General features: G+C 43.9%; 1 protein-coding gene across 6 annotated transcripts in view; it reads left to right on the top strand.

The window, feature by feature from the left end:
• The window catches only part of sulf1 (sulfatase 1), a 54,951-nt gene that overhangs the window by 9,602 nt on the left and 18,389 nt on the right, over positions 1 to 26,960 (top strand). For 4 of the 6 annotated variants that reach the window (XM_031850472.1, XM_031850470.1, XM_031850474.1 and 1 more), the window contains exons 3-6: positions 11,247 to 11,635; positions 24,216 to 24,517; positions 24,997 to 25,236; positions 25,972 to 26,123. In XM_031850472.1, the coding sequence (XP_031706332.1) occupies positions 24,343 to 24,517; positions 24,997 to 25,236; positions 25,972 to 26,123 (567 nt within the window). In that variant the 5' untranslated portion in view covers positions 11,247 to 11,635; positions 24,216 to 24,342. The other 2 variants (XM_031850471.1, XM_031850473.1) reach the window with 2 other exon arrangements.

Here is a 26,960-nt window from a genome sequence, read left to right as displayed (position 1 = left end):
TGTGTGTGTGTGTGTGTGTGTGTGTGTGTGTGTGTGTGTGTGTGTGTTCCTGTGTTTTGTATTGTATTGTGGTCTGGGCAAATACAACTTGGCTCTGTTTGAACGGGGCAGGATAAAGGCTCATACATTTTAATATATTTCCCCCATGTCAAGCAAGAAGGAGCAAACACAATGCCCACGGGGGGGAATAGCTATTGGGTAATGAGAATCGGCTTAAGATGCACCAGTTTAAAAAAAAGACGGGACTGCAGCCATGTATATGTGTATACAGTGTAGATGTGGGAGACGGTAGCGATGCCAAGTTAGGCATTAGGCCCCACTTTTTTCTTTTATTGAGACCTAACGGAGCAAAGAGACATCTGGAGAGATGAAGACTAGCAGATTTATGTGTTTGAGTGTCATGTAAAACACATTCAAGGGAGCGTTTTCCCCTATGCATTGCACTGGTTACAGATTGTTGAAAACCACCCGTTAACTTGGAGTCTTTAATCATCCTGCCAGATTAGGAGAAATGACTTGACCCGTTGCCCTCATCAATCTCTACTACAATAGATTCTGGTGTACCTGACTGCGGCGTTTTCTTCCACTCCATTTGTACTGAAGAGGGCTCGCTGAGACGAGGGTGGGGGGGATTTGGTGAAAGTCCATGACTAAAGTGTCAAAAACTACTAATCCCAGACCTCTCTGACTCCTCCAACCCAGGACAAGGGTCATTTGCGCTCCCCACCGCTCTGACCACATTACAATGTGTTCAGGGTCAGCTTCTCTGGGAGGAACGTGATACTTAGGTGGATCAGGAGGTTTCCTCCAAGTCTTCTCGTGGAACATTAAGTAATACCGCGAAGCCGTTACGTTGTCGAGGGATTATCACTCTGACTGTGGACCTTATTTGCTCTATTTATAGCTGTAAATGGGGGCATTTCTGCTCCAGTCCAGATGGCTATCATGGCGTGGACTTGCATGCCCTTGACAATTCACTCCAAAAAGTTTGGCTCGTGTACAGCACGCTGGCACCACGCACGCATCTCAGCCAAACACTCCGTTCGCCTGCCTGTGAGTAATTTTGAGTGGAGTGGCCTTGTCAGTCAAATGCAGTGCAAAATGACTCAATTTGAGTGTTTTATATTCTGGGATGTCTTGATTGTGGTAGCGAAGACATTGAAGTGAAAGCCCCCTTGACTTCCTGCTGATCCAGATTTCTACATTTGTGGTGCCAGCAGCCTAGTTTTCTTTGACTTGGATATAAAACTTGCGATTTCTATTTGGCCGCTGATGTGTGAGGACCAACTTGCTGTTTGACATGGAACACCATTGTTTAATGTCATTAAAGAAGAGGCCAAAAGCACGGGGGTTCATATGGCACACTTGATGCGATGTGGAAAGTGCACAGAGCACATTTTATAGGCAATTTCTGTCAAACTTTTTTTGACTCTGCATACTTGTGGCTGGGCTGAGTTGCTGCTTCTCCAAACCAGGATTCAGACAGCTTTGCGAAATGGAATGATTTAACCTGATATGTCACTAAGTTTTGCGGTGTGCGTCTGGATTATACATCCGCTTAAACAGCTTTGATCTCTTTGGCCATCTAATGGCCTCATTTTACCTGGAGCTCGGCTGTGTCAATGCCGTCGCCTCCCCAATCCACATTTTCCATGAGTTATTCCCAGCAGAACATATTACATGCACACTTTGGGAAACCGAAAGAGGATAACAACCATGACATGGTTTCACATAATGCAATACAGATCTAGAATGATAAAAAGAGAAAAATAAGCTCAAACATTTATGATTGTAATATAAGTAGAATATGAGAGATTCCTTACTTTGTTACTGCTTGCTTTTTGATGCTGGTACACATTTTAATCAAAGTATCAGTTTAGTAGAATCCTTGCCTTCATTGCCTCCTGTAAACCTGTCACTTTATATCATTCTCTTAACATACCTGGATGGGATTAGTCAAGTGCAGAAAAGTCTTCAACAGCGATAGTGTTTTGCATTGCCAAAGCATGTTTATGTAAGCTATAGGCAACGATATTTATGACTGTTTTTGAATCAGTCAGCGTACAGTTTTGATTTCACTGTCGGCTCAAGTGGTGTACGATGTGTGGCGAGGGGTCCATAAAGCCTTCAGCATGTTTTATCCCTTTCTGTCTTGCGTGTATGGTCTCAGCATGTCTGACACCAAGCTAAACACATTCATCACTGTACAAAATCAGATTATTTTTCCAGTTTTTTTTAGAAAATTTTAATTGAACCCTCAGAGTTCAGCTGTAGGAGAGTTGAGTAGATCAGCAGTATTAGATAAAGTGAGATTTATAAGCATATCTACATGTGCTATGTCTATTAAACACGTCTCTGGGTTAGTATGCCAGTGAATCTCTTTTTTTGGACAGTGACAGTGGGGAGAGAGACGGGACATTTTGGGAAAGAGGGTAGAGGAATCACTATCTGCAAACAGTCTGGCCAGCTGGGAATCGAACCGGAGACTTGCTGTTGCGGAATGCACACTAACCAAGCCGCTATCGGGTCGCCTGCAAAAACACAGCTGATGATTTATGGGTAAGAGAAGCTGGACATGTACTGTTATGATACAAATCCTTCTACCTCCCACTTACTTCATCCTGCTCGGCACCGGCTCAGTCATGAAAGTCTATTCCGCTACGGATGTTCTCTGGATCCTTTGGCCATCTGGACCCGGACACGAACAGGAAATGAAGAGTGAGGAGTTAAGAGGGGTTCTTTTTAGGATATGAAAGCTTGAAAAAAGAAATGCTGAGCACCTCTTTTCACAGTTTAAGCCTGGGCTCCACAAATTGAGGCATTTTCTCTTTTCTTTTTAATACCGTCTTCGCTGCCTCTCCTATATTTCCTTTGTCCGTTCCCTCTTTCACATCTTCTCATTGTAATATTATCTAATGAAAGTAGTTCACAGATCTTATATGATGAATTAATGTTGTGATCATTTTTGCCATATTCATTGTGATCTTATGGCCCTCCACCCCTTTCTTCTCCTGTTTCTTCCTTGCTTTCCGCTTTGTTAGTATTTTTCCCCCATCTTTCCTTGTTGTGACGATTCTCACAATTACTTTTGACTTACTTCAATTATCACATATTTGATCTGCCCCTGTAGCTTTAAATTGTGCCAGTTTTGTCCGCAGTAATTCAGTGAGCACACGGCCGTGCTGTCAGATGATCTTGGTAAAAGAGATCAACATTCTTGCCAACACAGGAGGGATGGAAGGAGAGACGGGGAGTAAACATAGGGCTTCATTAGCATTGTTTCTCATCTGTTATGTTTTAGTAAGCCTTTTGTGAAAACCACACATTGTTTACATCAACAAAATGTTATGATACCCATTTAAAATTAAAAAAGAGAAATGGAAATCTGTTGCTCAGAGATGTGCATCCGAGCAAACTAGCTCGAAGAGCTATAAACATGCGCAGACAAATATTCACAAGATGATGCCCAATTTCTCCTTTTTGGCCTCGTCATTGTGGCTGATATTCCGTGCCTCAAGAGGGAACACTTACTAGGAGGATATTCAAAATTCCTGTGCTGTTTTTCTACCCTCTAATATCCCTCTCTTTGCAGGGGTATATTCACTGAAACAACTTGGTATGAGTGTCATTTAAGAGGGAAGGAAATCTACTTTAAAAACAAAAATATAGGATTTACATGTCATTCACGCAGTGGAGCTAATTCAAACCCACATCGATCCCTTTCTTCATTGTCTTTCTTTGTGAATATGAGGGCAGTTATAAAACAGCACACAGAACAGTAGAGGAGCCCCATCTTTTCTCATGCATATTCAAGCACTTGCGCGCACACACACACACACACACACTGTCAGGCTGCTTGGCTCCTGGTCAAGGGATCTCTGCTAAAGGCTGGTCGTCCCGGACAAGAGTGCTGAGTGCCAGCCAAGCAGGACGGCAGACAAAGTGGAGCACGGGAGGCCCCGCCATGTTTGCCGAGATCTAAAGCCTCTTTCTCTAAAGCTTTGTTTGCATTTTGTTCACTGCGGCAGCTGAACAGTACACAGAAAAGCCTTTTCTTACCCTTTTCACTGTCCACTTCTTTTCGCTATTCACGTTTTCTGACTCGGCTGCTTTCTGACAGTTGATTCAATTCCTGTGTACTAAAGGAAATTATGTGCTTAATTGGATTATCGGGACTTTTCTTCAAATGAGTGCTCACCCACCCACACAGCCCCAGACTCTGAATTCTCCTCTGGGATGGGCTGTCTGTTTGTTTCCAGACTCCACAGTCTGCAGGATGAGCGTGAAATGGGAACCCGGGAGTGTGTTACAGTTTAATACTATTCAGCCACTGCAATGTATACATTTATAATAAGTATAATTATATATTCATGATAAGAGGGCTTGTTTAGTTTTCAAATCAAGTGTGGTGATCCCTTTGAAGCATTTATATTAATTGAAAAAATGTTATTTTGTCGCTTTTAACTTTCTGCCTGTCTCTCTCACACACACACACACACACACTGTGATCTACCTGTCAGACAGCTCTGCATGCCCATCACCTTCAGCGTGCTGGTTGGCTCGGGTGTATACAGGCACACAGGCATCACTGGAATTTGCACCTGTTGGAAACCCGGCTCCTGTGGTCTTCTCTCCCGAAAACTGTCCTTCCCTTTTTCTTGGCTTTCTTTAATAACCGAGGGCATGACCCCGAGACCCGAGAAGGATCGTAAGCAAATGGTCAAATCTTAAATGAAGGAAAGATGTCGGAGCGAGTTGAAATGGGTAAAGGGCAGAGTGGACGATGAGAGGACCCGAGTGTAAAAAAAAAAAAAAAAAAAGGCTGAATGAGGGAGCTTAGAAGAAGGGGAGGGTACTGCTCTTGTACCTATTCTCATACAAATGATCTCTTGCGCTGTGTGGCCCTTCAGCGGGTCATAAACATCCCAGTGGCTGTGCAGTTGTGTAGTGGTGAGCCGTTCATGTTACTGATTTTCTCCCAGAGGGAGGAAGCGGAGTCCAGGGCTCAGATTAAAAGGCCTCTCTTCCCACCCGCGTGCGAATCACAAATCCACACAGCCACAGTGCTTCCCCTCGCTCGGGAACCCAGCAAACACCCTGTTAAAAGCCTGCAGCCACATCCCTGTGTTTTCATCAAAACATAGTTTGTATTCTAAGTAGACGAGTGCGTGTACCCAAGTTTTCCATGTGGACACTAGTGGATGTCTATTGGCTTGCCAATTTATTTCTTGTGCCTCATTATGTATTTTCATGGTGCTGTTGAGAGCAGCACTCATTTACTGGAGCTAATGTATCATTAAGGTACTACAGTATATGTTAACATGCTCTTAACCCTATCTCCCTTGTTCTTTCCACATTCTGCTGACAATTGAAAATGCTGTCCTTTTCGTGGCCCGGGGCCAGTTAAGGCCCCTGAGGGCATAATTGAACGGCCTATCTGCCCTACGCAAATCCTAATTCTCTCTCTCAACAGGCTGCTGGCGGCATGCTTTATGGGATTATTTTCAGCCGGGCATTTCGAATGTTGTAGCATACATAGATCTCCATTCCCACGTACAGCTTTCCCCCCCCTTTCTCCTTGTTCCTGCCCTTCACCTTCTCGCCTGAGAGGATTAGCAAGTCAGGCCTCCGGAAACGGTGAAAATGAGACTCTCAAAAGCTCAGCGACGGGAAGGAAGGTGGACAACAATTCCTGCCTTCTCTCAATGTCTTTTGGGGGCCTTTTTTTAGAAGTCAACAAAGAGTTGGCCTATCTTTTACGCAGAGAATATCAGTTTAAACAAACACTGTTGGAGCAGTTCCTTCATCTCTTATGAATATGTTTGGAGGCTAAAACACATCCTTTGTTAAGACTTAAATATATCCGTGGTTTATTGATAGTTCCAGATAACAGGTTCCCATTCAGGTGGGGCTTGAACATATTTTATACTGAATAAAATGAACTCCTTAAACACACAGTTTTTGTACAAAATCCAGCACCTGCATCTGTCCTCGAAGAAGAAAAAACAAAAGTAGGGCACGACCGCCTGACATGTGGTGACTGTCTTAAGCCCAGACACAGAATGAGAATTGGGGGGAAATTGCCTCTAAACTCAAAGGCTGAAAAGATTTTCAGTTGTTGAATTTCGCACCAAGATTTCTTTCTGAGTGAAGGTTACCCGACAAACACGGTGGTTCATAGTTTGTTCCAAGTGGAAAACCAAGATTTTTTTCTTTTTTTTTTTTTTTTCAATCTCGTGTGTGCATCAAGATGTCTTAATACTTGTCTATTCAGGAACAACCCATTCTTTTTGTGCCACTTCTGCTGTTCCAGTAGGAGAGGTGCTACAGGTTGTCTTACTAATGTTCCCAGCTGTGCTCACTTCTTTTGAACCCCTTTTGTCTGAAAAGACTTGACAAAAGGCAGCAAATTCAAAAGTGGGATTCAGTTGTATTGCAGTCTTAAAGGTCCCTGGGGCTTTGCTTTTTGAACCTGGCTGCCACATGACCACCATTGTCTTAGCTGTCAGAATGTCTTTCATCTTCTTACTTGGACCCAGGGAGAGTGATCAGTATCTCCCCGCTGTATCTGCCTCATATCTTCATGGCTTACAGCACTGGTTCCCAGCCATTTACTCATTTACTGAACCTTAAGGCGATCCCAAACCATTTCCGTCATCCTGTCATTCACCAGATCAGGGGGATGACAGGACTGGTTCCTCTCGCTATCTTTTCCTAACTTTTGGAGAAGTTCTTGGAACAATCCTAATCCTGCTTTAAGATGGCTCCCTGGGTGGTCAATCAGATTCCTACAGGATTTGTACTATACTATCATTGGATTTTGGATTTTAGTTACTGATTTCAAGGCAACACAAATATTTCTAAGGTGGACTTTTGATTAATCTTTTCATGGATTCAAAGAATATGGGGCCCCCTTTTTGCCACAGTGTTTAAAGGCTTGATCAATAAGGGTGTCTGTGTGTTAAGTGCCTCTGGCTGCTAGTAGGAGCCTATGAATCATAGTCTCTGCTGACAGTTGTTGTTGTTTGGAAATCTGGAGGCACTTACATCTTTCCATGCCACGAGTTATCCAATGCAGGCTACATTCCTCTTGAACTAGATATTTGGAGGTTAGAAAGTATTTGCACCTGTTTGTCATTATCAATGCTACAACCTGTCGTTTGGTTTTTTGTTTTTTTTTTGTTTTTTTGTGTATGGAAATCAAACTTATAATCTCCAGATCCAAAATGATCTGCAGAAGAATTAAGTCAACTGCAGTTTGGGGAAGCTGGAAAAACAACGTGTGATTGTGACGTAAAAGCAGTGTGTGGCTTATGGAAACAATTGCTTTCAATGAAGCACAGTGACTATGCGCTTAAAGTGATCGGGAACAGATAAATGTGCTCACTGCTCTGAACTAATGCCATTTAAAGTAATGCTAAAGACCCTTAAAATTAGATTATCAAAATGCAATATTATCTTCCATTGTAAGCTAAAACTGGCTTTTGCACTCTTTGGCCATGGTTGACAATCTTGTAAACATCTGTCAGAGGTGACAGCACATCTGGCATGTGACTTAAGTATGTTGGTGGATGTCATTATTAAGAGACTTCTAAATCCTATCATCATTATCTAACACTTGATCTCAGGTTTCTGTTAATGACTTCATTATGTGTTAGTGTTTTCCCTTTGTGTGCGGCACTACTTGTTAGCTGTTGAAGAATGGGTGTCAGCCATGATGTTTATTGTAGCAATGACTGGCAACCTTTTAAGGTAAAAAAAAAAAGAAAAGCCTACTGATGTACTGTTATTCAGTGTTTGGTGTATTTCCCGGAATTTAAATGCTCCACGTTCAAACAAATAACTCCATCATTGTGAATAGATGAGTTTAATAGCTCAATTAAGCTGTTTAAAAAATAGTAACTAAACTCAAAACCAGCAGTAACCCTAATTTACTTTTTTTTTTTTTTTTTTTTTTTTGTAGCTGAGTAAGTTAAAAACTTACATATTGTGACAGATGCTGCCATGCATGTCTGCGTGGCTGTGTAGTTTTCATGTGTGTTAAATCCCATACGTGTAGTACAAGGACACATGCATGGCACAGCAGGAGCGTGGCGTGAGGAGAGCTCCCTCTACATGCATGTGCTGCGTGTTCAGCTGTCACTGAACCACAGAGGCCCCTCCTCCTCCTCCATTCCCCGCACTCTCCCTCTCTGTTTTTCCTTTAACCTTGCCGCCCCCCTGTCCCTGAAGTATTCCTATCTCCCCTCTGTCCTCCCGTCTCCTGCCTTTCATTTCTCCTCCCAGCCCTGTACATTCATGACCAACTGTGCGTGTCCTCTCCTGCTTTCCTGCTGTAACCCAGTCATCCCCAGCTCTCAGCTGTGCCCCTCTGACATGAACTTGAGATGACATCGATTCAACCCCCTGAAGTGTAAGTGGTCCTGGGAGCCAGCAGGACCACAGCAAAAGTAGTACTGAGGAACAATACTGGAGTACCGCGCTTTTTGGGCTTAGCTGTGGCAAACAGTTTTGTTCTATGCGGCCTTAAGCACTGCTCCCAGAGTTTGCACTTAATTAGTTGGTAGTTGAAGTATGTAGTTTCTCCAGTGTCTTACATCCTGACTCAAACGGATCTTAAGCAGCTGACACGGTCAATACTTTGATACCCCTTCAGTTACGAGCCTACAGCACTGCATTGCAGAGGGAGGTTAGCAAGGCAGTAGCACTTAAAGTGCCGTGAAGCACAAGACAATGTCACCCATAGGTTTGCCTTCCTCCACATCATGGCTGTGTCCCCCAGCGTCAGTCCTCGCGCTGTATACTGGCACAAGAGGCAGGATCACAGCTATGACACCCCATGTATCTCATTCAGGCATAGAGAATGGGGCTAGTGAACCGAGTAGCCCCCCTAACACTGGCCTCTGCCTGCACCTGCAGGCCCAGCCGATGGTCGGAAAGTTGGAAGGAGAAGGGGGAAGTGAGTTTGAGATGTGAGGACGCTTAGATCCAGTTTGAGTAGTAAAGCCTGGACCAGAGACAATGGCGTCATACGGTATGGAGGACCCAATCAGAGAAGTCTAAAGTAAGAGAGAACTGGTTATCTTTGTGTTGGATAACCACCGTGATGGGCTCGGTGAGTTCTTTGTGAAGTGAGGATGGAGAGAAGGAGAGTGAATGGAGGTTACTAGAGAACCTCTGGGCCCCCCTGCAGGTCATTCAGTCATTCATAAGATGAGGCCATTTTATAGACCTCCCCCTACCCTGGCTTTTGTTGCCGCTGTGTCCATAAGCGGAAGTGAAAATGGAAAATGGAGATTAAGAGTGGTCATGCAAAATGGATGCGTGTTGGCACAAGGTGGATGACCAGTTTTAAAAGTTTAGTTTATTGATGGGCCCTGGCTGTATAAAGGCTCGAGATGTTTACCTGACAGAAATTCGGCCTGATAACCTCTTCTGTCTGCATGGATTTATGATGTTTACAGATGTGCTCAGTTTATGAAAAAACAGCCCCTCTTCCCCAGTGGGTGCAGCCATCTTTAATCCAGTAAAGAGCACAGGGATTTGGTCGCCCCTGGCCTGCCTGAAGGCCCTTTGGAAACCTCTCGGCCGTGAGAATGGGGGCTGGGGTTTGGAGGTGTGGGTTGGGATGTGTGTAGCCATGCAGGAGGGGCCGGGGACAGTCTTTGTGAATTTAGTTAATCTAATTTGAGCTCTTTCCCCCCTAAGGCCCTTTCTCTCTCTCTCTCTACCGCTGTCCCTGTTTCAAACATCAGTCCAGGCTGGGGGAAAGTTTCACGTCTCCCTGGTGAAAATAGGCTTTGTTTAGTTTAATCCAATATCCTCATACGTGAACCTGAGGGGAATATAACTGGGAGCACCCACTGAAAAAAACCAAACTGAGATTCTTTCTGCTGTTTGTGTGGTGCAATCAAATTAAAATAGAAAGCTGATACACATGTGGGATCTGAGCAGTGTTACAGCACAAGTATGAAACTTAAACCGGCAAACATACAAGTCATTTTAAGATGCAACAAACCATGTTAAATATGGCTATTTATGATGAAAATAAACCAGTTATTAAAAAAAGGTTTTAAGTGTTAATAAATATGTTCGTATGGACAAAGTGAAGCTACCGTTGGTGAAGGGTCAGTTGGAGAATCTTCATTAATAGACCCGTTTGAACTTAATAGTATCTATCAAAGGGCAGCTTGAAACAGAGACCAGGATGTTGCTGCTGCCTAAAGAATGTAAATGAACCACTTGGAAGCCTTTCTTTGGGGTTTCACACCTCTGATGAACTCATTGTGATGCTGTCGGATATCAAACGGGCATTAACTCATTAGGGTTTGCCTTTGAAGTTGCTCCTGAATATCAGGGTCTTGTAATCCTTTTTTTAATGGATCAATGAGTAGGACAGTGGTTCCGCAAAATGATTAACGTGACAGCCTTTCTCACCTAATGTTCCCGGGTGTTTTGCATGAATGGGTTGAAAATTGATTAATTTAGGAAATGCACCGGTAATGGTGTTAATGTGGAGAGGTTGATAGTAAGTGTTACATTGCTTTATCAGTTGGCTCTTATCTAGCCGTACACCCCAACCCCCTCTTATCATCTTCCCCTTTTCTTTCTCCGACTATCTTACTCTTTCCTTAGCTTTGTAATTTTAGTGTCTTCCCCTTTGCCCTCCATTTTAACTTAAGGCAATAGGTGGTGAAGGGCAGGAATGTGGCCGAGGGACTGTAAGGATTTATCACACAAAGGTGCGAGGGCTGCTGCCTGTGCTTCTGCGCCTGGAGATGTAACCGTTTAGGGCCAACAGCATTCCCACCACAGGGCTAATACAGCGTTTTATTGCTTTTTTTAGTTTGATACTTTAGACCATATACTTTGTGGCTGCAGGGAGATGAATTGGAGGAGAGGTGTCGGGGACAGAGTTGCCCTCTGAGTAGTGTGTGTGCATGCATGCATGGGTTTTCAGTCTTAGGATTTGTGCGAGAATTGTTGAGTAAAATTTCCAGCAAGGTAATATAAAGCATAATAATAGTTTATCCCCATATTCCTCTTATCTTGCCCTGCTTTTACCACTTAAACATGCTCTGTCTCTCTCTCCCCCTCTCTACTCTTGCTCTCTCTCTCTCTCTCTCTCTCTCTCTCTCTCCCCTCCCATTCCTTCTCTCTCCACTCCTCTCACTCTCCCTGTCCCGTCCTCCTCCGCTGCCTCTCGGGTTACGATGACTGGGGGTTTTCTTGCTTCCACCTCGTAGAGAGGGTCTGTGTGTGTGTGTGTGTGTGTGTGTGTGTGTCCCTCAGGGCTGAGCTGTGTCCTTGTCCCTGCCTCCTGGCAGCAAGGAGCCACCCAGCAGCCCGCCTGTGATTGGCCAGGGGAGCGGGGCTCTTGACACAGCGCGGTGCTGACTGCTGCTCCAGGACGTGTTTCAACAGATGGTCGAGGTTAGAGAGTGTCATCACATCGGAGAGAGGATTAGAGGAGAGAGGTTGTCTTCCAGGAGCTGTGTGGTCCCCTCTACTCTTCAACCCGAGACACAATCCCCTCTGAGCGAGGGGAGACCCGGTGGAGAAACGCGAGAAGAAAACTGAACAGAGGAATCCTCGCCTCTCACTTGGCCAGCACTCTGCTCCCCTGCATTTTCAGGTACTGTGCAACTTCTTTTTTTTTTTTTTGTCTATTTTGTATTTTCCACTGCTTTTACAGGGTCTGTGCCTGTTAGTTTGTTCAGTTGGCAGTACATTTGTGATGCAGCATGCAGTTAGGAGTGTACAAGTGCAGTGAATCTGTGTTGCCTGTATACAGCAGCTCTGTGTGCGCTGGTCTTCATACTTTCCCCCCCTGAATGACAGGAATTCCCTTCGTCGCAAATTCCTCCGTCTCAAGGGATTAGAAGGCAGCACATTCCATTAATGTCATTTTTTTTTCCCCAATCAAAAGCACCCATCTGTTAATGTCTAGTTTTCTGAATGCAGGATGTTAGATTTGAAAAGGCTACTGTTAGTGGGGGAGTTATGAGTTATAATATGGACAAGGTTGAATAAAATATCAAATTTTTTTTTATCCTAAAATCTTGAGTGAAGATAAATTGTTTCCTTATTCACTCCGTCAGGTCTGACAATAGGAAATGAAAACGTTTTTCTACCTTCCCAAAACTCAGTGGGGCATTTCAGCATTCCCTCACTTCAGCCCAGATAAGTTTGTTCATAAATCTTATTCACAGTGCACTTCTGGCAGAACGTGTCAGTATACGCTAAATGGATGAGCTGCTGAAGAGCGCTTTCAGGACAAACTGTCAGAGCTGAGCAGAGAGTCGGACTCAGAATGCACACCTCAGCTATTTAACTCAAGTGAGAAGTGAAACTTGCCAGCGGAGTGGGAATATGATGTATAGTATTTATACCTAGCTTCAGGCACTGTGTGTGTGTGTGTGTGTGTGTGTGTGTGTGTGTGTGTGAGGTGTTTGCAAATAGAGATTGTGCAGCTGTGAAAGGCTGTGTGGACAGCAGCTTGTATAGGTGAAAGCATGCTGTTGTGTGAATTTGTGTTTACCTTGGTGAACCCAGCCGTAGCTACACTTCCTGCTTGTTACTTGAAGTATGTAACGCAACCGCCAATAGGTTGTGATGACTGCTGCTTTAAGGCCAGCCGAGACGTGCGTACAAAATGTGGCTGTGTGAAACGCATGAAAGATTTTTGAGAGAAGTCGAATGGTAAGTTGATCGTCTTTTTTTATTTATTTTTTTTAGACACAGATAGAACTTTCATAAGAACTATTGAGTTTGACTCATGGATATGTTTTTCTGTATTAACGAGAGAGATATTTCACTTACACATAAAATTGCATCTGAATGCTAGAAAATCAAAATGCTTTAGTTGAACATGTTTTACTGGTCTTAAAATACATTTCTATGCTTAGGGTAAGCTTGGATTCAACCTAGTGTGATATGTTATTAAATTTCCTCTATTTAGGGACCAAGTGAGTGACTTGGGACTCTTTATTTTTTTATTGCGTGTTGGATCAATATGTTCACCTTCTCAACCAGTCCACAATAATTTATACATGTGTTCCTAAATGGCAAAATGATGCTGTGGTCCTGCTCAAAGCCAGGCAGCTTGTGCCAGGCACAGTTAGGGGAAAATGTAACTGCTTATATTTCAATACATTGCCACTGCCAGTATGTGTTACTGGAGGAGAAAGGCCAGGGGGAAAAAATGAAGAAGCCCAAATTCAAACTTTCAGTGTTGACGAGACTGATCCATAAATCTTCCCTTCACTTCAGTTTCACCTGGAAGCGTTTAGATTAAATTTCTGATTACCCTACCCAGAGCACAGCAAAGCAGCTTTGGGGCGTTTTTTTTTTTTTTTTTTTTTTTAAAGGCAGTGCTGACTGCCAGCTCAGAAGAGAAGGGAGATCCTTTAAACAGTTTAGCTTCACTGTGCTACAAACAAGAGCAGCAGCTGCTGCAAATAATTAGGTTCTGGGGGGCAGCCGCTTGCCAAGACAAACGTTGTTCTAGTAGCGGCTCTGCCATCGTGTGTGTGTGTGTGTGTGTGTGTGTGTGTGTGTGTGTGTGTGTGTGATAAGTGAAGTAATTCATTCTTCTGATAAGTGTGGTGAGTGACTGCATGTAAGGGAAGAGGTAGTATCTGTGGTTTTCATTTATTGTACAAACGTGTGTGTGAAATGCCAACCACAGTGAATCAGAGACTTTCCAGACATCTTGCGTGACTTCATATAAATGCCAACTGATGAACACGGTCAAAGGCATTCGAGGCAGACTAATGTAAGAAATTAAAAGGGCATTAATTATACGTATGTGTGAGCAGTGGAGGCAATCTTCGGCAAGTATTTAACCTTTTTTTTCCATTCGTTCTTTGTCATTAACTCCAGGTCAGCACCATCATTTTGTCTCAGCTGAGCCAGACTATCCTGCATTTTACTTTCTCAACTTGACCCTACAATGACAGGAGTCACATTTATGAATTTTATCATTACATGGTTCTCTGGTTTGCAGTCAAATTGAAAGCCTTGCAGATGACTTTCTGTTCTCCTGTAAGAATAGGAAGATGCGTGGGACCAGTAAAAAACAGACTTTAGAGTTTATAAAAATGATCTCTTTGACCAAATTGCACCTAATCATTGAAACTGGCCGATTTTAATAATTTACTTACGGAGTTGGTCAACATCTTTGCTTTGGAAGTTCCTCACATGTTTCATCCCTCTGTAAAAATACATAAAAAGATGCTTTATGATATAGTTTGTGTGTGTTCTCTTGTGTGCAAGTATGTTGAGAAAAGATTTCCTAAACCACCCTCTCCTCACCCTGTTTATCTCTCCAGCTTAATGATAGTGTTCCTCACACTAGCCTGATTGCAGAGTAGCGCTGGAGTAGATTGCACAGTCCTATCACTGCAAATGACCAGTATTTGAACAGTGAACATTCTTTTTATTTATGTGTGATCTAGAAAGGCTATCTTTAGATGAGTCAGACACTTTCTCAGCTCTTTTGTTGTCCTCCCTGTTCAAACATTTCCGTGCTATGACGTACAACCTTTTTCCACGAGACGTGTCCTTGACTGTTGAGGATAAATCTCCAGGGAAATGTGCCATGTACATATTGAGATGCCCTCACAATGTACTGCGTAGATCTATTTTGGGGTATTTTGGGAGCTCACAATAGCACCCCCAAGTGTTTGTTCAGCCTCTCATTTGGGCGGTAAAGGTCAGGGCGTGCAAACATCACATTCAGTGCATCATTGGTAGGAATGCCTGACCCTCCAACCTTCGATTTAGTGCCTGCAGATTTTAAAGAGAGCTGCAAAACCAGGCACATTTGATGCTTTACTTTTTCTTTTTTTTTTTTTTTGTCTGGCATTGTTCCACTCATTGTCTTAACCCTCTGCCCTGATGAGTTTGAAAGAGATGGGGTTTGTATAGAAAAACACATTTTCAGTAGATGGTTCAGCTTTGCGACAGCCAGGAATGACCCCTGAGTAGTTCATTGTAATGTTAAGTTTAGACCTTACTCATTAATGTCCACTTTGAGCCAGCGAGTGACAAAAAATGCTCAATGCTTTTACTGTGATGTCCGGAGCTGCTTTTGTTCAAGTGTCACTGCACACAGATGCAGCATGGGCTTCACATGGAGAAAGAGAAAGCTGGGTCAAGAGAGACACAGAAGGGATGAAGTAGAAGAGGCCGAGATAAGAGAAAGGGAGGTGTGACCATGTGATAAAAGAGCAGTGGTTTGAAAGTGGACAGAAAGATCCAACGGCGTTGTCGTGATCAGAGGCTGGATCTTGCGCACACGTTCTTGGTTGTCACTCACACGTGCGCGCATTTGAAACCCATTGACACAAACATAATCTTCTTATGACACAGGCATGTACACAAGAGAAACATAGAAAAACGTGTACACACACACCATCCACTAGCTTACCCCCTCTGTCCTCCACCCCCCAGAGGGCTGCACTGTCCCTGCTTTGCCATCTCTCTTGTCCAATAATCCCTTCCCCAGGGAGAAGCAATCTGTTTTAGATTTGAAAGAGAAAGGGCCCTGCCTGTATCACGTACAATTAAGCAGCCGTCAGAATGCGTCGGCGTAAGTTTGGAGGGAGAAGTGCTGCCACTGGGGGGGTTGTCCCTTTTCATCCGCCGCTTTTCCCGAATGGAGATAATGGGGTGGGAGGGTTGGAGGGATAGGAATGGATGGGGCGGGGGGGGCGTCCAGAAGGAATGAATACATTTCCTCACCCCTCCATCCCGCTCCACAGCTCGACTAATAGAAGCCAGCATGCGTTTGTTTCAGCTCTTCTGCGCCCTTTCTTTCCCTTCTCCCCCGGAGCCGGCAAACACATTCAGCCACTGCCAGCACTCCCCTCCTCTGCCAATGTGTGTGTCTGTGCGTGCACAAACACTCATTTGTGTGGACTTGGCCATGTGCTACTGGTAGCCTCTGGTCCTGTTTGCCCTTACTGGAACAGCCCGCCTTTGCCGTGTGGATGCAGAATGGCTGATTTGAACAGTTGCGTTTATACTGACAATGTCCAGCTTTGCACGACACACATTATCTGCGCTTTGCTTTCCTTGAATGGCCTGCGGCAAGTTCAGCCGAGTCTTGCCGGTGTCTCTTGAACATGTTGGGGTGATGCATTGACTGCATTCCTTCAACTTTGGGTCTGATGTAAAGGAATAGAAGCATTTAGCGGCGGTAAGCTTCCTGTTTTATGCTTTGTAAGAGAACTGCTTGCTCAGTAGATATCGCACTTTAGATATTTTGCAATGCACTAAGATCTGGAATTTTTGCCGTGCAGGATAAAGTTAATTCAATTCCAAATGACGTTACTGCATGCTTTGGAAAGCCACACACTGAGCCAGAGGCAATGGAAAGGAGAGCTCCCCTGTGCACAAATTACAGGTTACGTGTCAGACTTGAACACAGACAGACTGATTCTTACTCTTTAGTGAATGACTAGTTCACACACACACACACACACGCGCATATATGCCCACAGGCGTGGACAGTGGGGAGTGCTGAACAGGCACAGGTGCAATCAGACTGCGAATGCGTTTTTATGAGCGGTATCATGTTGGTGTGTCACAGCCGTGGAGAAGTTTGTTTATGGCATTCAGGGTCACGCAGGCTGGTTCTCATGGTCTATGTTTGTCTACCGTTCCCAGAGAATATGCCTACACATGTTCCACATTTTAGGGGTGTTTAGTTTCACGCGCCAGCAGCAGCAGCAGCAGCCCTACACTTAACTGGGGTTTGCTGACTGAGCTGCTGCCACCTCACCCTGAGGAATCTCCCTCTCATCTCTTTTTTATTTTTTATTTATTTTTTATTTTTTTTTTATTGATTGCCGCTCAGACTTGATTTGTTTTTATATTCTCGTATTTAGGGGAGCTTGTTAAATGCTATATGCATGTTCAAATTTCACTCACTTGCATTAGCTGGCTTTAGCGGTCAGCAGATAGCACTGTTTCTGTGATATTAAGCATATCACTTAGCTACTGCACAACTAATAGAAAGAGAAATAATTGGCTACTGGGTCTTTTGTAGCAAGCATTTCATCCTGAGAGTAGAATTATTATTTGTAAATCATCATCTTAGCTAATGTTGGCTAACGTAGTTTTTTATAAGCAGTTAGATGGTGACTGAAGTCATAAATGTGTTTATTGGTTGAATTTGATAAATATCATTGAACATCTTCATAGACAAAACAGCTGCTGAACTTCTCCATTTCTTTAAACCGCGCCTACACCAAAGTCTTTCTGTTATTTTGTCCATTAGTAATCGGTGCATATAGAAAGCAATGCCCACGTCTTCCTAATGTCAAATACTATTTCAGTTAGTTGTCTTCAAACTCAACAACGCAGGTCTTAGTTTCCTCGATATATTCAAGTCGGAAGTCAGTGAACGTCCCAGGGCTATTGAACTTGTTAATCCATCAGACTTGAATTCTCTCTCGTTCTTTCTCCGTGCCACCATGCTGCTGATTTCATGGAAAAGAAGTCGATCTCTTTATTCTTGACAATTACCTCAGTGGAAACCCATTGAAGCAATTTGCCATAGCTCTCTTGTGGTGAAAGGAATAATTCATCTTGGGTATATTTGACTTGTCTAAGAGACAAGAAAGCCACCCGTGAGTGAGCAAATACGTTCTACTCCCTCTCTCGCTCCGACTCTCTCTGCAGCCCTCGCTTCCTGATAGTTTCTGATGGGAGCGTGGGTTTTGACAAGAAAGTGGCTGGAGGAATATAAATGCGCTGTAATTTATTCATCCGAGGTCGTCTATCGCTAATGGTTTCCATTCATGGCTTAGAATAGATTTAACAAGAAAGTGCCTGCTTGAGACTCGTATCCTGTAACTGAGGCTGCTGATCCTCTGCTTGTGATTCCATGTTTTCATATCACACTATAAATCAGGTGAGTGATTTCCATCTCTCCGCCATCCTTCACCCTCTTTTCTCTCCCCATCCCCCTATTTCTCTCACCCATTTCTCTCACCCTCTTGAATGGTAGATCTGCTTTTTAATATTGAGTTAACTTCTAATGAATCATCTACTGTTTGTGAAGTCTGTACAGGAAGCGATCTAATATTTGATCTGTTTAAGGCTATAACCCTTTTATGCAAATGAACATGTTTTCCCTGATAAAAAGGTCAAAAGCTGTTCAAACTGCTGCGCTTGTATCTGACTCTGTGTTCTTTGTCAGTTCATTAAATCCATTTCAAAGTGTGTGACAGCAATCCAACAGTAATAATGCCCCCAATCACACTGTACACTCCCCCGACATTCGCACCAGTCATCTGGGACCGCAAAGGGGCTTTTGTCTAGTAATACTAATAGTACTTATAATCTATTATTATTCTGTTATTTCTTCGTTCGGGCTTTGTGACCCCAAAGAGCACAGGTGTGAAAGTAAGCACCTTAAGGCCCATTTGTTACCAGCATGAGGCCTTTGCTGAGATATACAGACCTCAAACTGGGTGTCCGTAGTTGAGGATATGAACACTTGAATATACACACCACCTTCAGGAGAGGAACGCACGCACACACACTCATACATAAATACAGGCATCCTTGTGTTTTTTAATTATTTCCCTCTTAGGGTTCTCAAAACTCCGTCATGATTTCCAACAGACCACCTGGTGGCCCGCAAGCCAATTCCCACTTTGAAGTCTTTTGGACCAGGATCCATTTAATTATACATTAAGATGCATCCATAAAATTGATGGGGTGGCATGGCAGCCTTGGCACTACAAAGGGTCTCTTACCAGGTCCGAGAGAAACATGAGGGGTTTAGCTAATAGCCGTGAACGCACTCACTCCGGGTTCACATTTCACTGAATTGAGGCCATTCTTCCTCATTAAAGTGGCCTGCGTTGTACCCCAAACACGGCGCATTCCAGTGGATGGGAGTCATTTCTAGCTCTAACATCTGAAGTAATACGGACGTAACAAAGTGTCTGAATGTGCCTGTCAAGGTTAAGAGTTGTGAAGCTGTAAACATGTCGGAACAAAGAGCCAGTGATCTCTCCTCACTTACCTTGCGCTTGGTTTTCTCACTGGAATTTTGTCATAGATCCTACACTAATTTGGGCATTTTGGTCAAATAAATCAGTGGAGTTAAGAGTCTTGAAAACACCAAGGTCTGAGCATTTTCCCAGTGCATATATACCCACAGCCAAGTGAGTGCACAGAGGTCTCGTTCAGTCAGCTCAGTGTGGCAGACGGGCGGGTCTTGGTTGGTACAATGTGCTGCCCTTGGCCCGCCGGGCACAGCGAAGTCCTGACACAGGCCTTCCTCAGTGCAAAAGGCCCTAGTCAGTCCTCATGGAAGCAGACCAGCCGAATTCCCTTGCATTACAGAAATATTTGGACAAACCTTAATCTAAGGCCTCGCAATAATTATTTTTTCCCCTCTGAATTGGAGAGAGAGCAATCAGCCAGCACTGAAAAATATCACTGGTCTGAAGCAAAAATCAAGAGATTTAACATTGTTGTTTTATCTCTACACATGTATGATTTCTCTCTGTAGTCTCAGAAAATTCTATTTTCCAATTTCCACAGTTCTGTCATGGCAGATGTTGGAGTGGAGTTCCTGCCTAAAAGTTGTAACTGTATGAAGAATGGCCTTTGCCGTCGTTGCTCGTTGTGGAGCCTATAGTTTGAGTACAGCCTACAGAATTCAGACTTTAATTCCCCTCTCTTTGCCATTGTTCCTCTGTGACTTGGCTGCCTTAGAGATGGACTGGGCAAATGGAGAGGGAGAGAGAATGGACAGGAATAAGAGGGGATTTGAGGTGCTTTGAAATGGCCATTGTCCTTAATAAATAGGCTCTTTATTTGAGAGGGGCAGGGCATCTAGTTTGGGTTTGACTTGCATCTTGTTTCACCTCTTGAACGAGACTCAAAAGTACACGGGCAGACACACGTTAGTGGACAAATGCACTGCTTTAACAGATACATGGATTCATTGGTCGATCAGTGCGTTTCTTCCAGAAGAATTCCCTTCTGTGTCTTCTCAGTGCGTCTGCTGTTCAGTGACAGCTGATGAATACCACTGAGACTGCCACTGTTGACTGAAAGGAACCTAAGCCAGATGCAACCTGTTTGCCATTGCTGACAAGAATATGCAAGCCAATCACAACCAGGCTTTTACAAGACTTTTGTTACCTTCATACCTCTGTACCGAACCCCCTCCAGTCAATTTTTCTTCCCTCAGAGTTCCCCCTCTTAAACCGTGTGTGTGGGTAGATTCAAGTTGCTGAGGTTAGGTTAAACAAGCCACCATCAAAGCCATATTACCACTTGGGTCAGAAGAGGGTCAGGGTGCAGCAGGGGGTGTGTGGTTTGAGGCCCTAACTGGAGGGCACGACTGCCAACCAGCCAAATAGTACTGCCCTGGATGGTTACACAAGCAGCAACTCTATTATGTTTTACTCGGCGCACAAAGCACAGCTGTCTGTGCAGCCATACAAATCACTGAGCAGAGCTGCCTGTGCCAAAGGAGAGTAAGTGAAAGAGCTTTTTTCTGCAAGCAAAGTAGGAAAAAAAAAGCACTTTTCTGTCATGAAAGTAAAGAATGGTAGGGTGTTGAGGTGTGCTTAAAGTCCCTAGTGTTGATGGCCATTAATCTGAAAATTGCACATCTTTTATGTATCTGGCAGCTGTGTGTCTGAAAACTCCATAGTGGCCTTTTTGTTCCAGTCTTTTGAACCCCAGGGCATTCTGCGTTCCTCCCCAATATTCCTCCTCCAGCTTAACTGTGATGAGTACAGTAAAGGGTCATTAGTGCTAATCCTCCAAAACAATGAGGAAGGAGAAACAATGTGCTCCCTAGTCCTCTGACTCTGTCCAGGAATAAAGACCTCTTGTCTCTTCTACGGATGTATAGAAGAAGCCTGTTCTGCTTATATCACATTAGATGACATAAATAAATGACTCATTCAAAATGAAGGGTTTATAAAAAAAATGATGTGAAACATAATTCTCACAGAAGGTTCTCAAAGGGCTCTTGAAATTGGTAACATGCATTTTAACTCAGATGTTGGAGGCAAGTAAGACGCAGTGGCACTAACAGGAGAGCTTCAGAAGCCAACTCCATAATGACTTTCAGATTTGAGCATATTTACTCATATTGTTCCTTGTATTTACAGAGTTTGAGCTGCCTCTTCGGCTTGAATACATCCAGCAATGTTTAGAGCTGGATGCACTGGGTACCTTCCCTGCTGTGTACAAAACACTCACAAATGACTGTTTTGAACACACATTGATCTAATACAGTTAATCTTCTACAGTTAATCCTGATGACCAGTAATGAGTACTTAAATCGTCCAACTGGACGATTTAAGTACTCTAGGCTTTCACATCTCGAGCAGATGTAGTTTTAAGCAGATGTAGACATATTAATGGAAAATATTGAATACTTACCTTTAATAGTGCTTTATGCAGTTTATTTGTCTTCCTTTTAGACCAAAAAAAGGTATAAGAAATGTCTGCTAAATATCTTAATTTGGAATTGCGAGTAATGTCACTTTCCTTATTTCCCTCCATGTGAGAGACTTCCTACATGCGCCATAGGTCTTAATACAACCAGCCACCTGTCATCAATCTACCGCTGGGCCACAAACGGCAGCCGCTAATCTCTTTACACTGGTCTTGTCACTAAAAGTCGGGTTACTGGGGATGCCTCATGAATAAATTATACTGGTGTTTCCTTTGATTCGGGGTGACTTTGAGGTGGCCAGTTGTCAAATGATCCAGGGGTACATTTGGCAGACGTTGAGCCGCAAGAAATCCTTCTGCTCATAACTGAACTTCAGATGACCGAGTGAGGAAAGTGGGTCAGGTGAAATTGAGTTAGGACGCGAGGTAGCCCAAAGGACAAGGGGAGGTCTGCGCAGCGTCGTTTTGCATGCGTAACTTCGGCCCACATCCCATTGGTCGTTATGTGTCGGCCTGCCATCTCAGTCGTTTCAGACAGTCTAGCTATTGATACCACTACAGCTAACCACATCAGCACCACAAGGTTTGTATCAGATTTCACAATGAGCCTTCTTGTCTGTAGTCTTACTTCTCCGAGTCGCATGAAGAGGCTATTGCTGGGAACCATTGGCATGTCAAATTGAATTTGCACTGGGTGCTAACATTACACTAGTTGGCTGACTGGTTTGCAGATGATTTCAGGTCATCCACAGCTTGACAGAAATAGAGGCTTGAGTTTTGTTCTAGATTTGGGCTGCATCTTTTTGTTTCTGGGAAGCTTTCCCATTTATGTAGGAGGAGTTGGACCCTCGCAGCAGGCAAATGTGTTTTTGTGGGAGAGAACCTTGTGCGTGAGTGTCTTATGAGTTCCTGCATGTCACCATGTGTTTGTACAGTAGTTTGTGTTGTGTGTGTAATTCACTGTGGTTCTGTGCACTCTGCCACCCTGCGCTGGAGGGGTGTTTGTCCAAACGGCGCCAATGTTTGCACAGGGCTGTCACGATGACTGGGCTGGCTGGCCCGGACACTGCTCGTCTGAAACGCAGGACAGACCAAAGTGCTCTTAAAGCTCCGTCTGAAGCCCTGTTTATCACAGGCAGCATCAGGCCGGTGGAAAAAAACAGATAAACATGACTTACCTATAAACTCGTTTGATGTGTTGGTAAGAGTAGACAATTTGTAGGTGTAGTATGTTGTGTAGGGCCATCTGTTTGGCACATCCATGAGGAGCAAGTGTTTGCAGATGTAGGCCTTTTCTGGATATGCGCTTTCTGTGCGTTTGTGAAAGGACTAAAGCCACATGTCAAATAAATGTGCGTTTCACCCTTTAAAATGTTGATACACTTATCCAGAGTGCCTTCCATTATGAGTCAGACACCATACATGATCACTTATTTTAGGTTTTCTGCTCTTTGGCAATCTGGAGCGGCCCTTTGTAGAAATGAGGGTGGAGGCGCTCAGTGGAGTTTGACACGGCTCAGGTGTCATAGACCTCCCGTTTGTTTTCAGGCCATTAACTCAGGGAAGCGAGCAGTATGAAGTGAAGTGTGGACTGCTGTCCATAAGGCAATGATGGAGTGCTTATTGCTACGGCGTCATGGTTCATCTCACAGCCACAAGTCAATCTTTCACATACATTATTGTTACTGAAAATTACAGTCAATCTCATAATGGTACATTGGATTTATTGATCAACGGTTGAAATTTATTTAAATAAGTGTGTCTTTAAACGATGGCATAATATCTACCTACGAGCTTAGGCTTAGCGCTAGTATACATTTTACGCTGGTCCGTGGCATTTAAGCAAAGGATATGCAGACTTTTTTTATGACCAACCATGCCGTTATAAGTGAGTAGGAGGCTGCAAAGTGCTACGATGACTCGGTGGTAATCTGTAATTGGCGACATTGGGGTTAATGTAGCGGAACCCTCTCTCCGCCTCCCGTGCCCCCCTAACCCCCTCCGCCCTAGTGTGGTCCCATCCTCCCCACTGGCCCTCTGTCACGCTTGACTCACCAGGGGGTGACTTTTGAGTGACGGGTGGAAAGTGGACCGTGATTGGCCGGCACAGGAGACTGGCCGTGGGTGTTTGAGCGCGGGCAGCCAATGGCATGGTCTCGGCACAGTTAACGCAGCAACAGCTCCCCAGTAGAGATAGAGTTTCTGTGTGTGTGTGTGTGTGTGTGTGTGTGTTATCTGACACAGAAGGAGAGAGTGAAAAAAACACAAGAAAACTTGGATAAGAAAAGGCCAAACAGAATGAGACTTATTGGATTCTCTGAGGTGAGATCTGTTTCTAGAGCTTCGCTTGCGGTTTCTGTGATCAAGTTGTTTTTTTTCAGTTAAGATCAGTGGAGTTGATGTTGAGGGGTTTTGTTTACAGGGCAGAGTATTGAAGGGGTTTAAGTCAGCATGCAACTTTAGTTGGAACTGTTTGGTAAGTTTTCCTTGGTGGACCATCAAGGGCTTAAGCACGGAAGAATCTTTTTTGGCTTCTCTGTTTATGGATAAACTGTTTCCGTACGATTTGTGAGCAGATGCACACAGTGTCTCTGAAGTAAATATGCTTAAATGGTCCTAGAATGGTTCTAGGCTTTTCACTGACTGTCTCTCTTAGAATTGAATGCAGTTTTCTATTCTACGACTTTCAAATTCCCCCCTTTATTTCTCTTTTTTTTCCCCTTGTTGTAATGTCTCCATGTGTTTTTCTCCTCTCTCTCTCTCCATAGTCGACCACGGCTGCGAGAGCTGCCCGAGTGTAAGTGAGTGGCCTGGCTGGACCTCTTCTCCCTCCCTTCATTTCTCCATTAATCCTCCTCCCCTCTACCCACCCGGTCTCTTGTTGTTTCGGGAACCATGCTGATGCAGTGGCTGGCTTGGTTGGCTCTGCTGTCTCTGGACTGGGCTCCAGGCAGCTGGGCCTTCACCACCACCAGGGCTCAGGGCCTGAGGGGTCGCATCCAGAGAGACCGCAGAAACATCCGGCCCAACATTATCCTCATCATAACTGACGACCAGGATGTTGAGTTGGGTAAGGTTGGCACACTTTCTGGTCTTCCTTGAATTCTATAGGCCCTATTCACTTTTCATGGATTTTGTCACTATTATTGCCCTACTTAAAAAAAGAAAAGAAATGTTGTTTCCGGGATTTTTTTTCACACTGCCTTAATCAATTTCTTTGTCCTCAAGTACATTTGCATCAGGATGTATGTGGTCTTTCTTCACACATGAAATATTAAATAGAGGCCATAAGCCAGAGCAGAATGGCCATCTGGCCTATTAACTGCTGAATAATAATTATTTGCCACTCAAGAGAATTCAGTTAGAAAAGATCAGGAGATCTAACTGGACTGGACTTTGTTATATACACAAGTGATTGTCATTTTGCAAAAATAATATTTGTCGTTGTGTGTATTGTCACAAGCATTTTTTTCCCTTAATATTAACAATGCATGTAACACAATTAAGACTTCAGTGAATCCGTACTGACCTCCATACTTTCTCCTCCAGGTTCTCTGCAGGTAATGAATAAAACCCGTAAGCTCATGGAAGATGGAGGCACAACTTTCACCAATGCCTTTGTCTCCACACCCATGTGCTGCCCGTCACGGTCCTCCATGTTGACGGGCAAGTACGTCCACAACCACAACACTTACACCAACAATGAGAACTGCTCCTCCCCTTCCTGGCAAGCTCAGCACGAGCCACGTTCATTCGCCGTCTACCTCAACAACACCGGCTACAGGACAGGTTGGTGAAACAAGGACATGCACTTGCATATTTTAACCCTTTTATACACAATGATCACCATTAAGGGCCTGTTGTATGTCCACCAAAGACCTCCTAATGCAGCAGTGCTGGTGATGTTTTCCCATTACTTATTTTGGAAAAGCACCATTTCTCAGATTCTGATTGGGAACCGTGACCATCTCACTTTTTTTTGCCAATATACTGTCAATCACCACCAGCTCATAGGTCCTCTTAGGCTCTCTTTATTCAACGTGTTTGTCAATGAACATTTTTTACCGTCAGCTAGACTCCACCGCTCTGCCTGGCTGTCTGCTGTGAGAAATGCAAACAAGGTGAGCGTGCCAGGTCGCTGTCGTCTCTCACCAGACAGTGTCTGTGTGAGTGATGGGCAGGCGTTGGACGTTTGGACTGGGCAGCTCAGTGGGGTCCTGTGGGCCTGCAGCACGTCCTGTGGTTTTAGAGCTGATGCGTTAGTCTGCAATTAGCCTTCTCGAGGACAGGCTGGCTCCCTGCCCAGCCTGTCCGAGAATGCTGTTCAGTGAAGCCAGCAAAAAGGAGACGAGCAAAAAACGTTATGACACACACACACACACACACACACACACACACACACACACACACACAGTCACACAGAGACAAGGAATTTTCACAGGTACAGGTGTAAGCCAGCAATGAAAACATTATTTATGGCCTAAATTTTTGTATTTCAAGAAACCTTCCTTTGTCTCTCTGCAGGCTTCTTCGGCAAATACCTTAATGAGTACAATGGCACCTACATCCCACCTGGGTGGCGCGAATGGGTTGGATTGATCAAAAATTCCCGCTTCTATAATTACACTGTCTGTCGGAATGGTTACAAGGAGAAACATGGTGCCGATTATGCAAAGGTAGGTGTTCCTATAATTTCGAAAAAAGGGGACCGTTAACTCATTTATTTTTCCTTTATGGCCTGATATAAAGACTTGACAAATTACAGGTTCCACTCCACTTATAAATACAGACAGTGAAGCACTTCACTTATCAGTGTTATGATCTAGGCTGGCAGGAATTTTCATTCAAGAATTAAAGGGAATGACTTGAGCTGGAGTCTCCTCTTTCTGCAGCATCCCTTTATTATGACATACCTTACCTTAACATTTAGACAGCATTTTTATGAGAAGCCTGTGATAAATGCCACCCTGCATTTGTTTTTGTCCCACTTTCTGTCTGTTCTATTTGGTCTCACTCTGAAGTTTTACAGAATGATTTTGTACTATAATGCCACAATAAAACTTCATTTTACAGATGTGTAACTCTGGAAATGAACACTGTGGTTACAATGTCTTTTTGTAGCTCTGGATGGCATCGGCCATCAATCATCCCCAAATGTTTTTGTAAGAGCTGTCAGTTTGTTTTCGCAGCTCCATGCCAATATCTTCCCAGGTAGCGTAGTCCTGGGTATATGAAGAATCCATGAGGAGGGTTTACAGTTTGGACATATGTCAAGTTTCAAGATGGCCTACCCAAAAGATGGGCAAGCAAATGTTTGGACTGCTATTCCTCTGCCAAGTTGGACTGAGGTGTAAAGTTACCCACAAGCTGAGGCCAAGGTGTTTACATGACATGGGCTTGGTAAGCAGTTTGTGGTTTAGAACCAAATGGACACACTATTTGCTATTTACTGACAAAAACCATGAACCTGCTACTACTGGGACAACCACAGGTCCTGTTTTTAGATTCACACG

Source organism: Anarrhichthys ocellatus, unplaced genomic scaffold (assembly GCF_004355925.1).
Source record: "Anarrhichthys ocellatus isolate YVR2014 unplaced genomic scaffold, GSC_Weel_1.0 scaffold10, whole genome shotgun sequence".
Taxonomy (NCBI): Eukaryota; Metazoa; Chordata; class Actinopteri; order Perciformes; family Anarhichadidae; genus Anarrhichthys; species Anarrhichthys ocellatus.
This window is presented reverse-complemented; position numbering and strand designations above follow the sequence as displayed.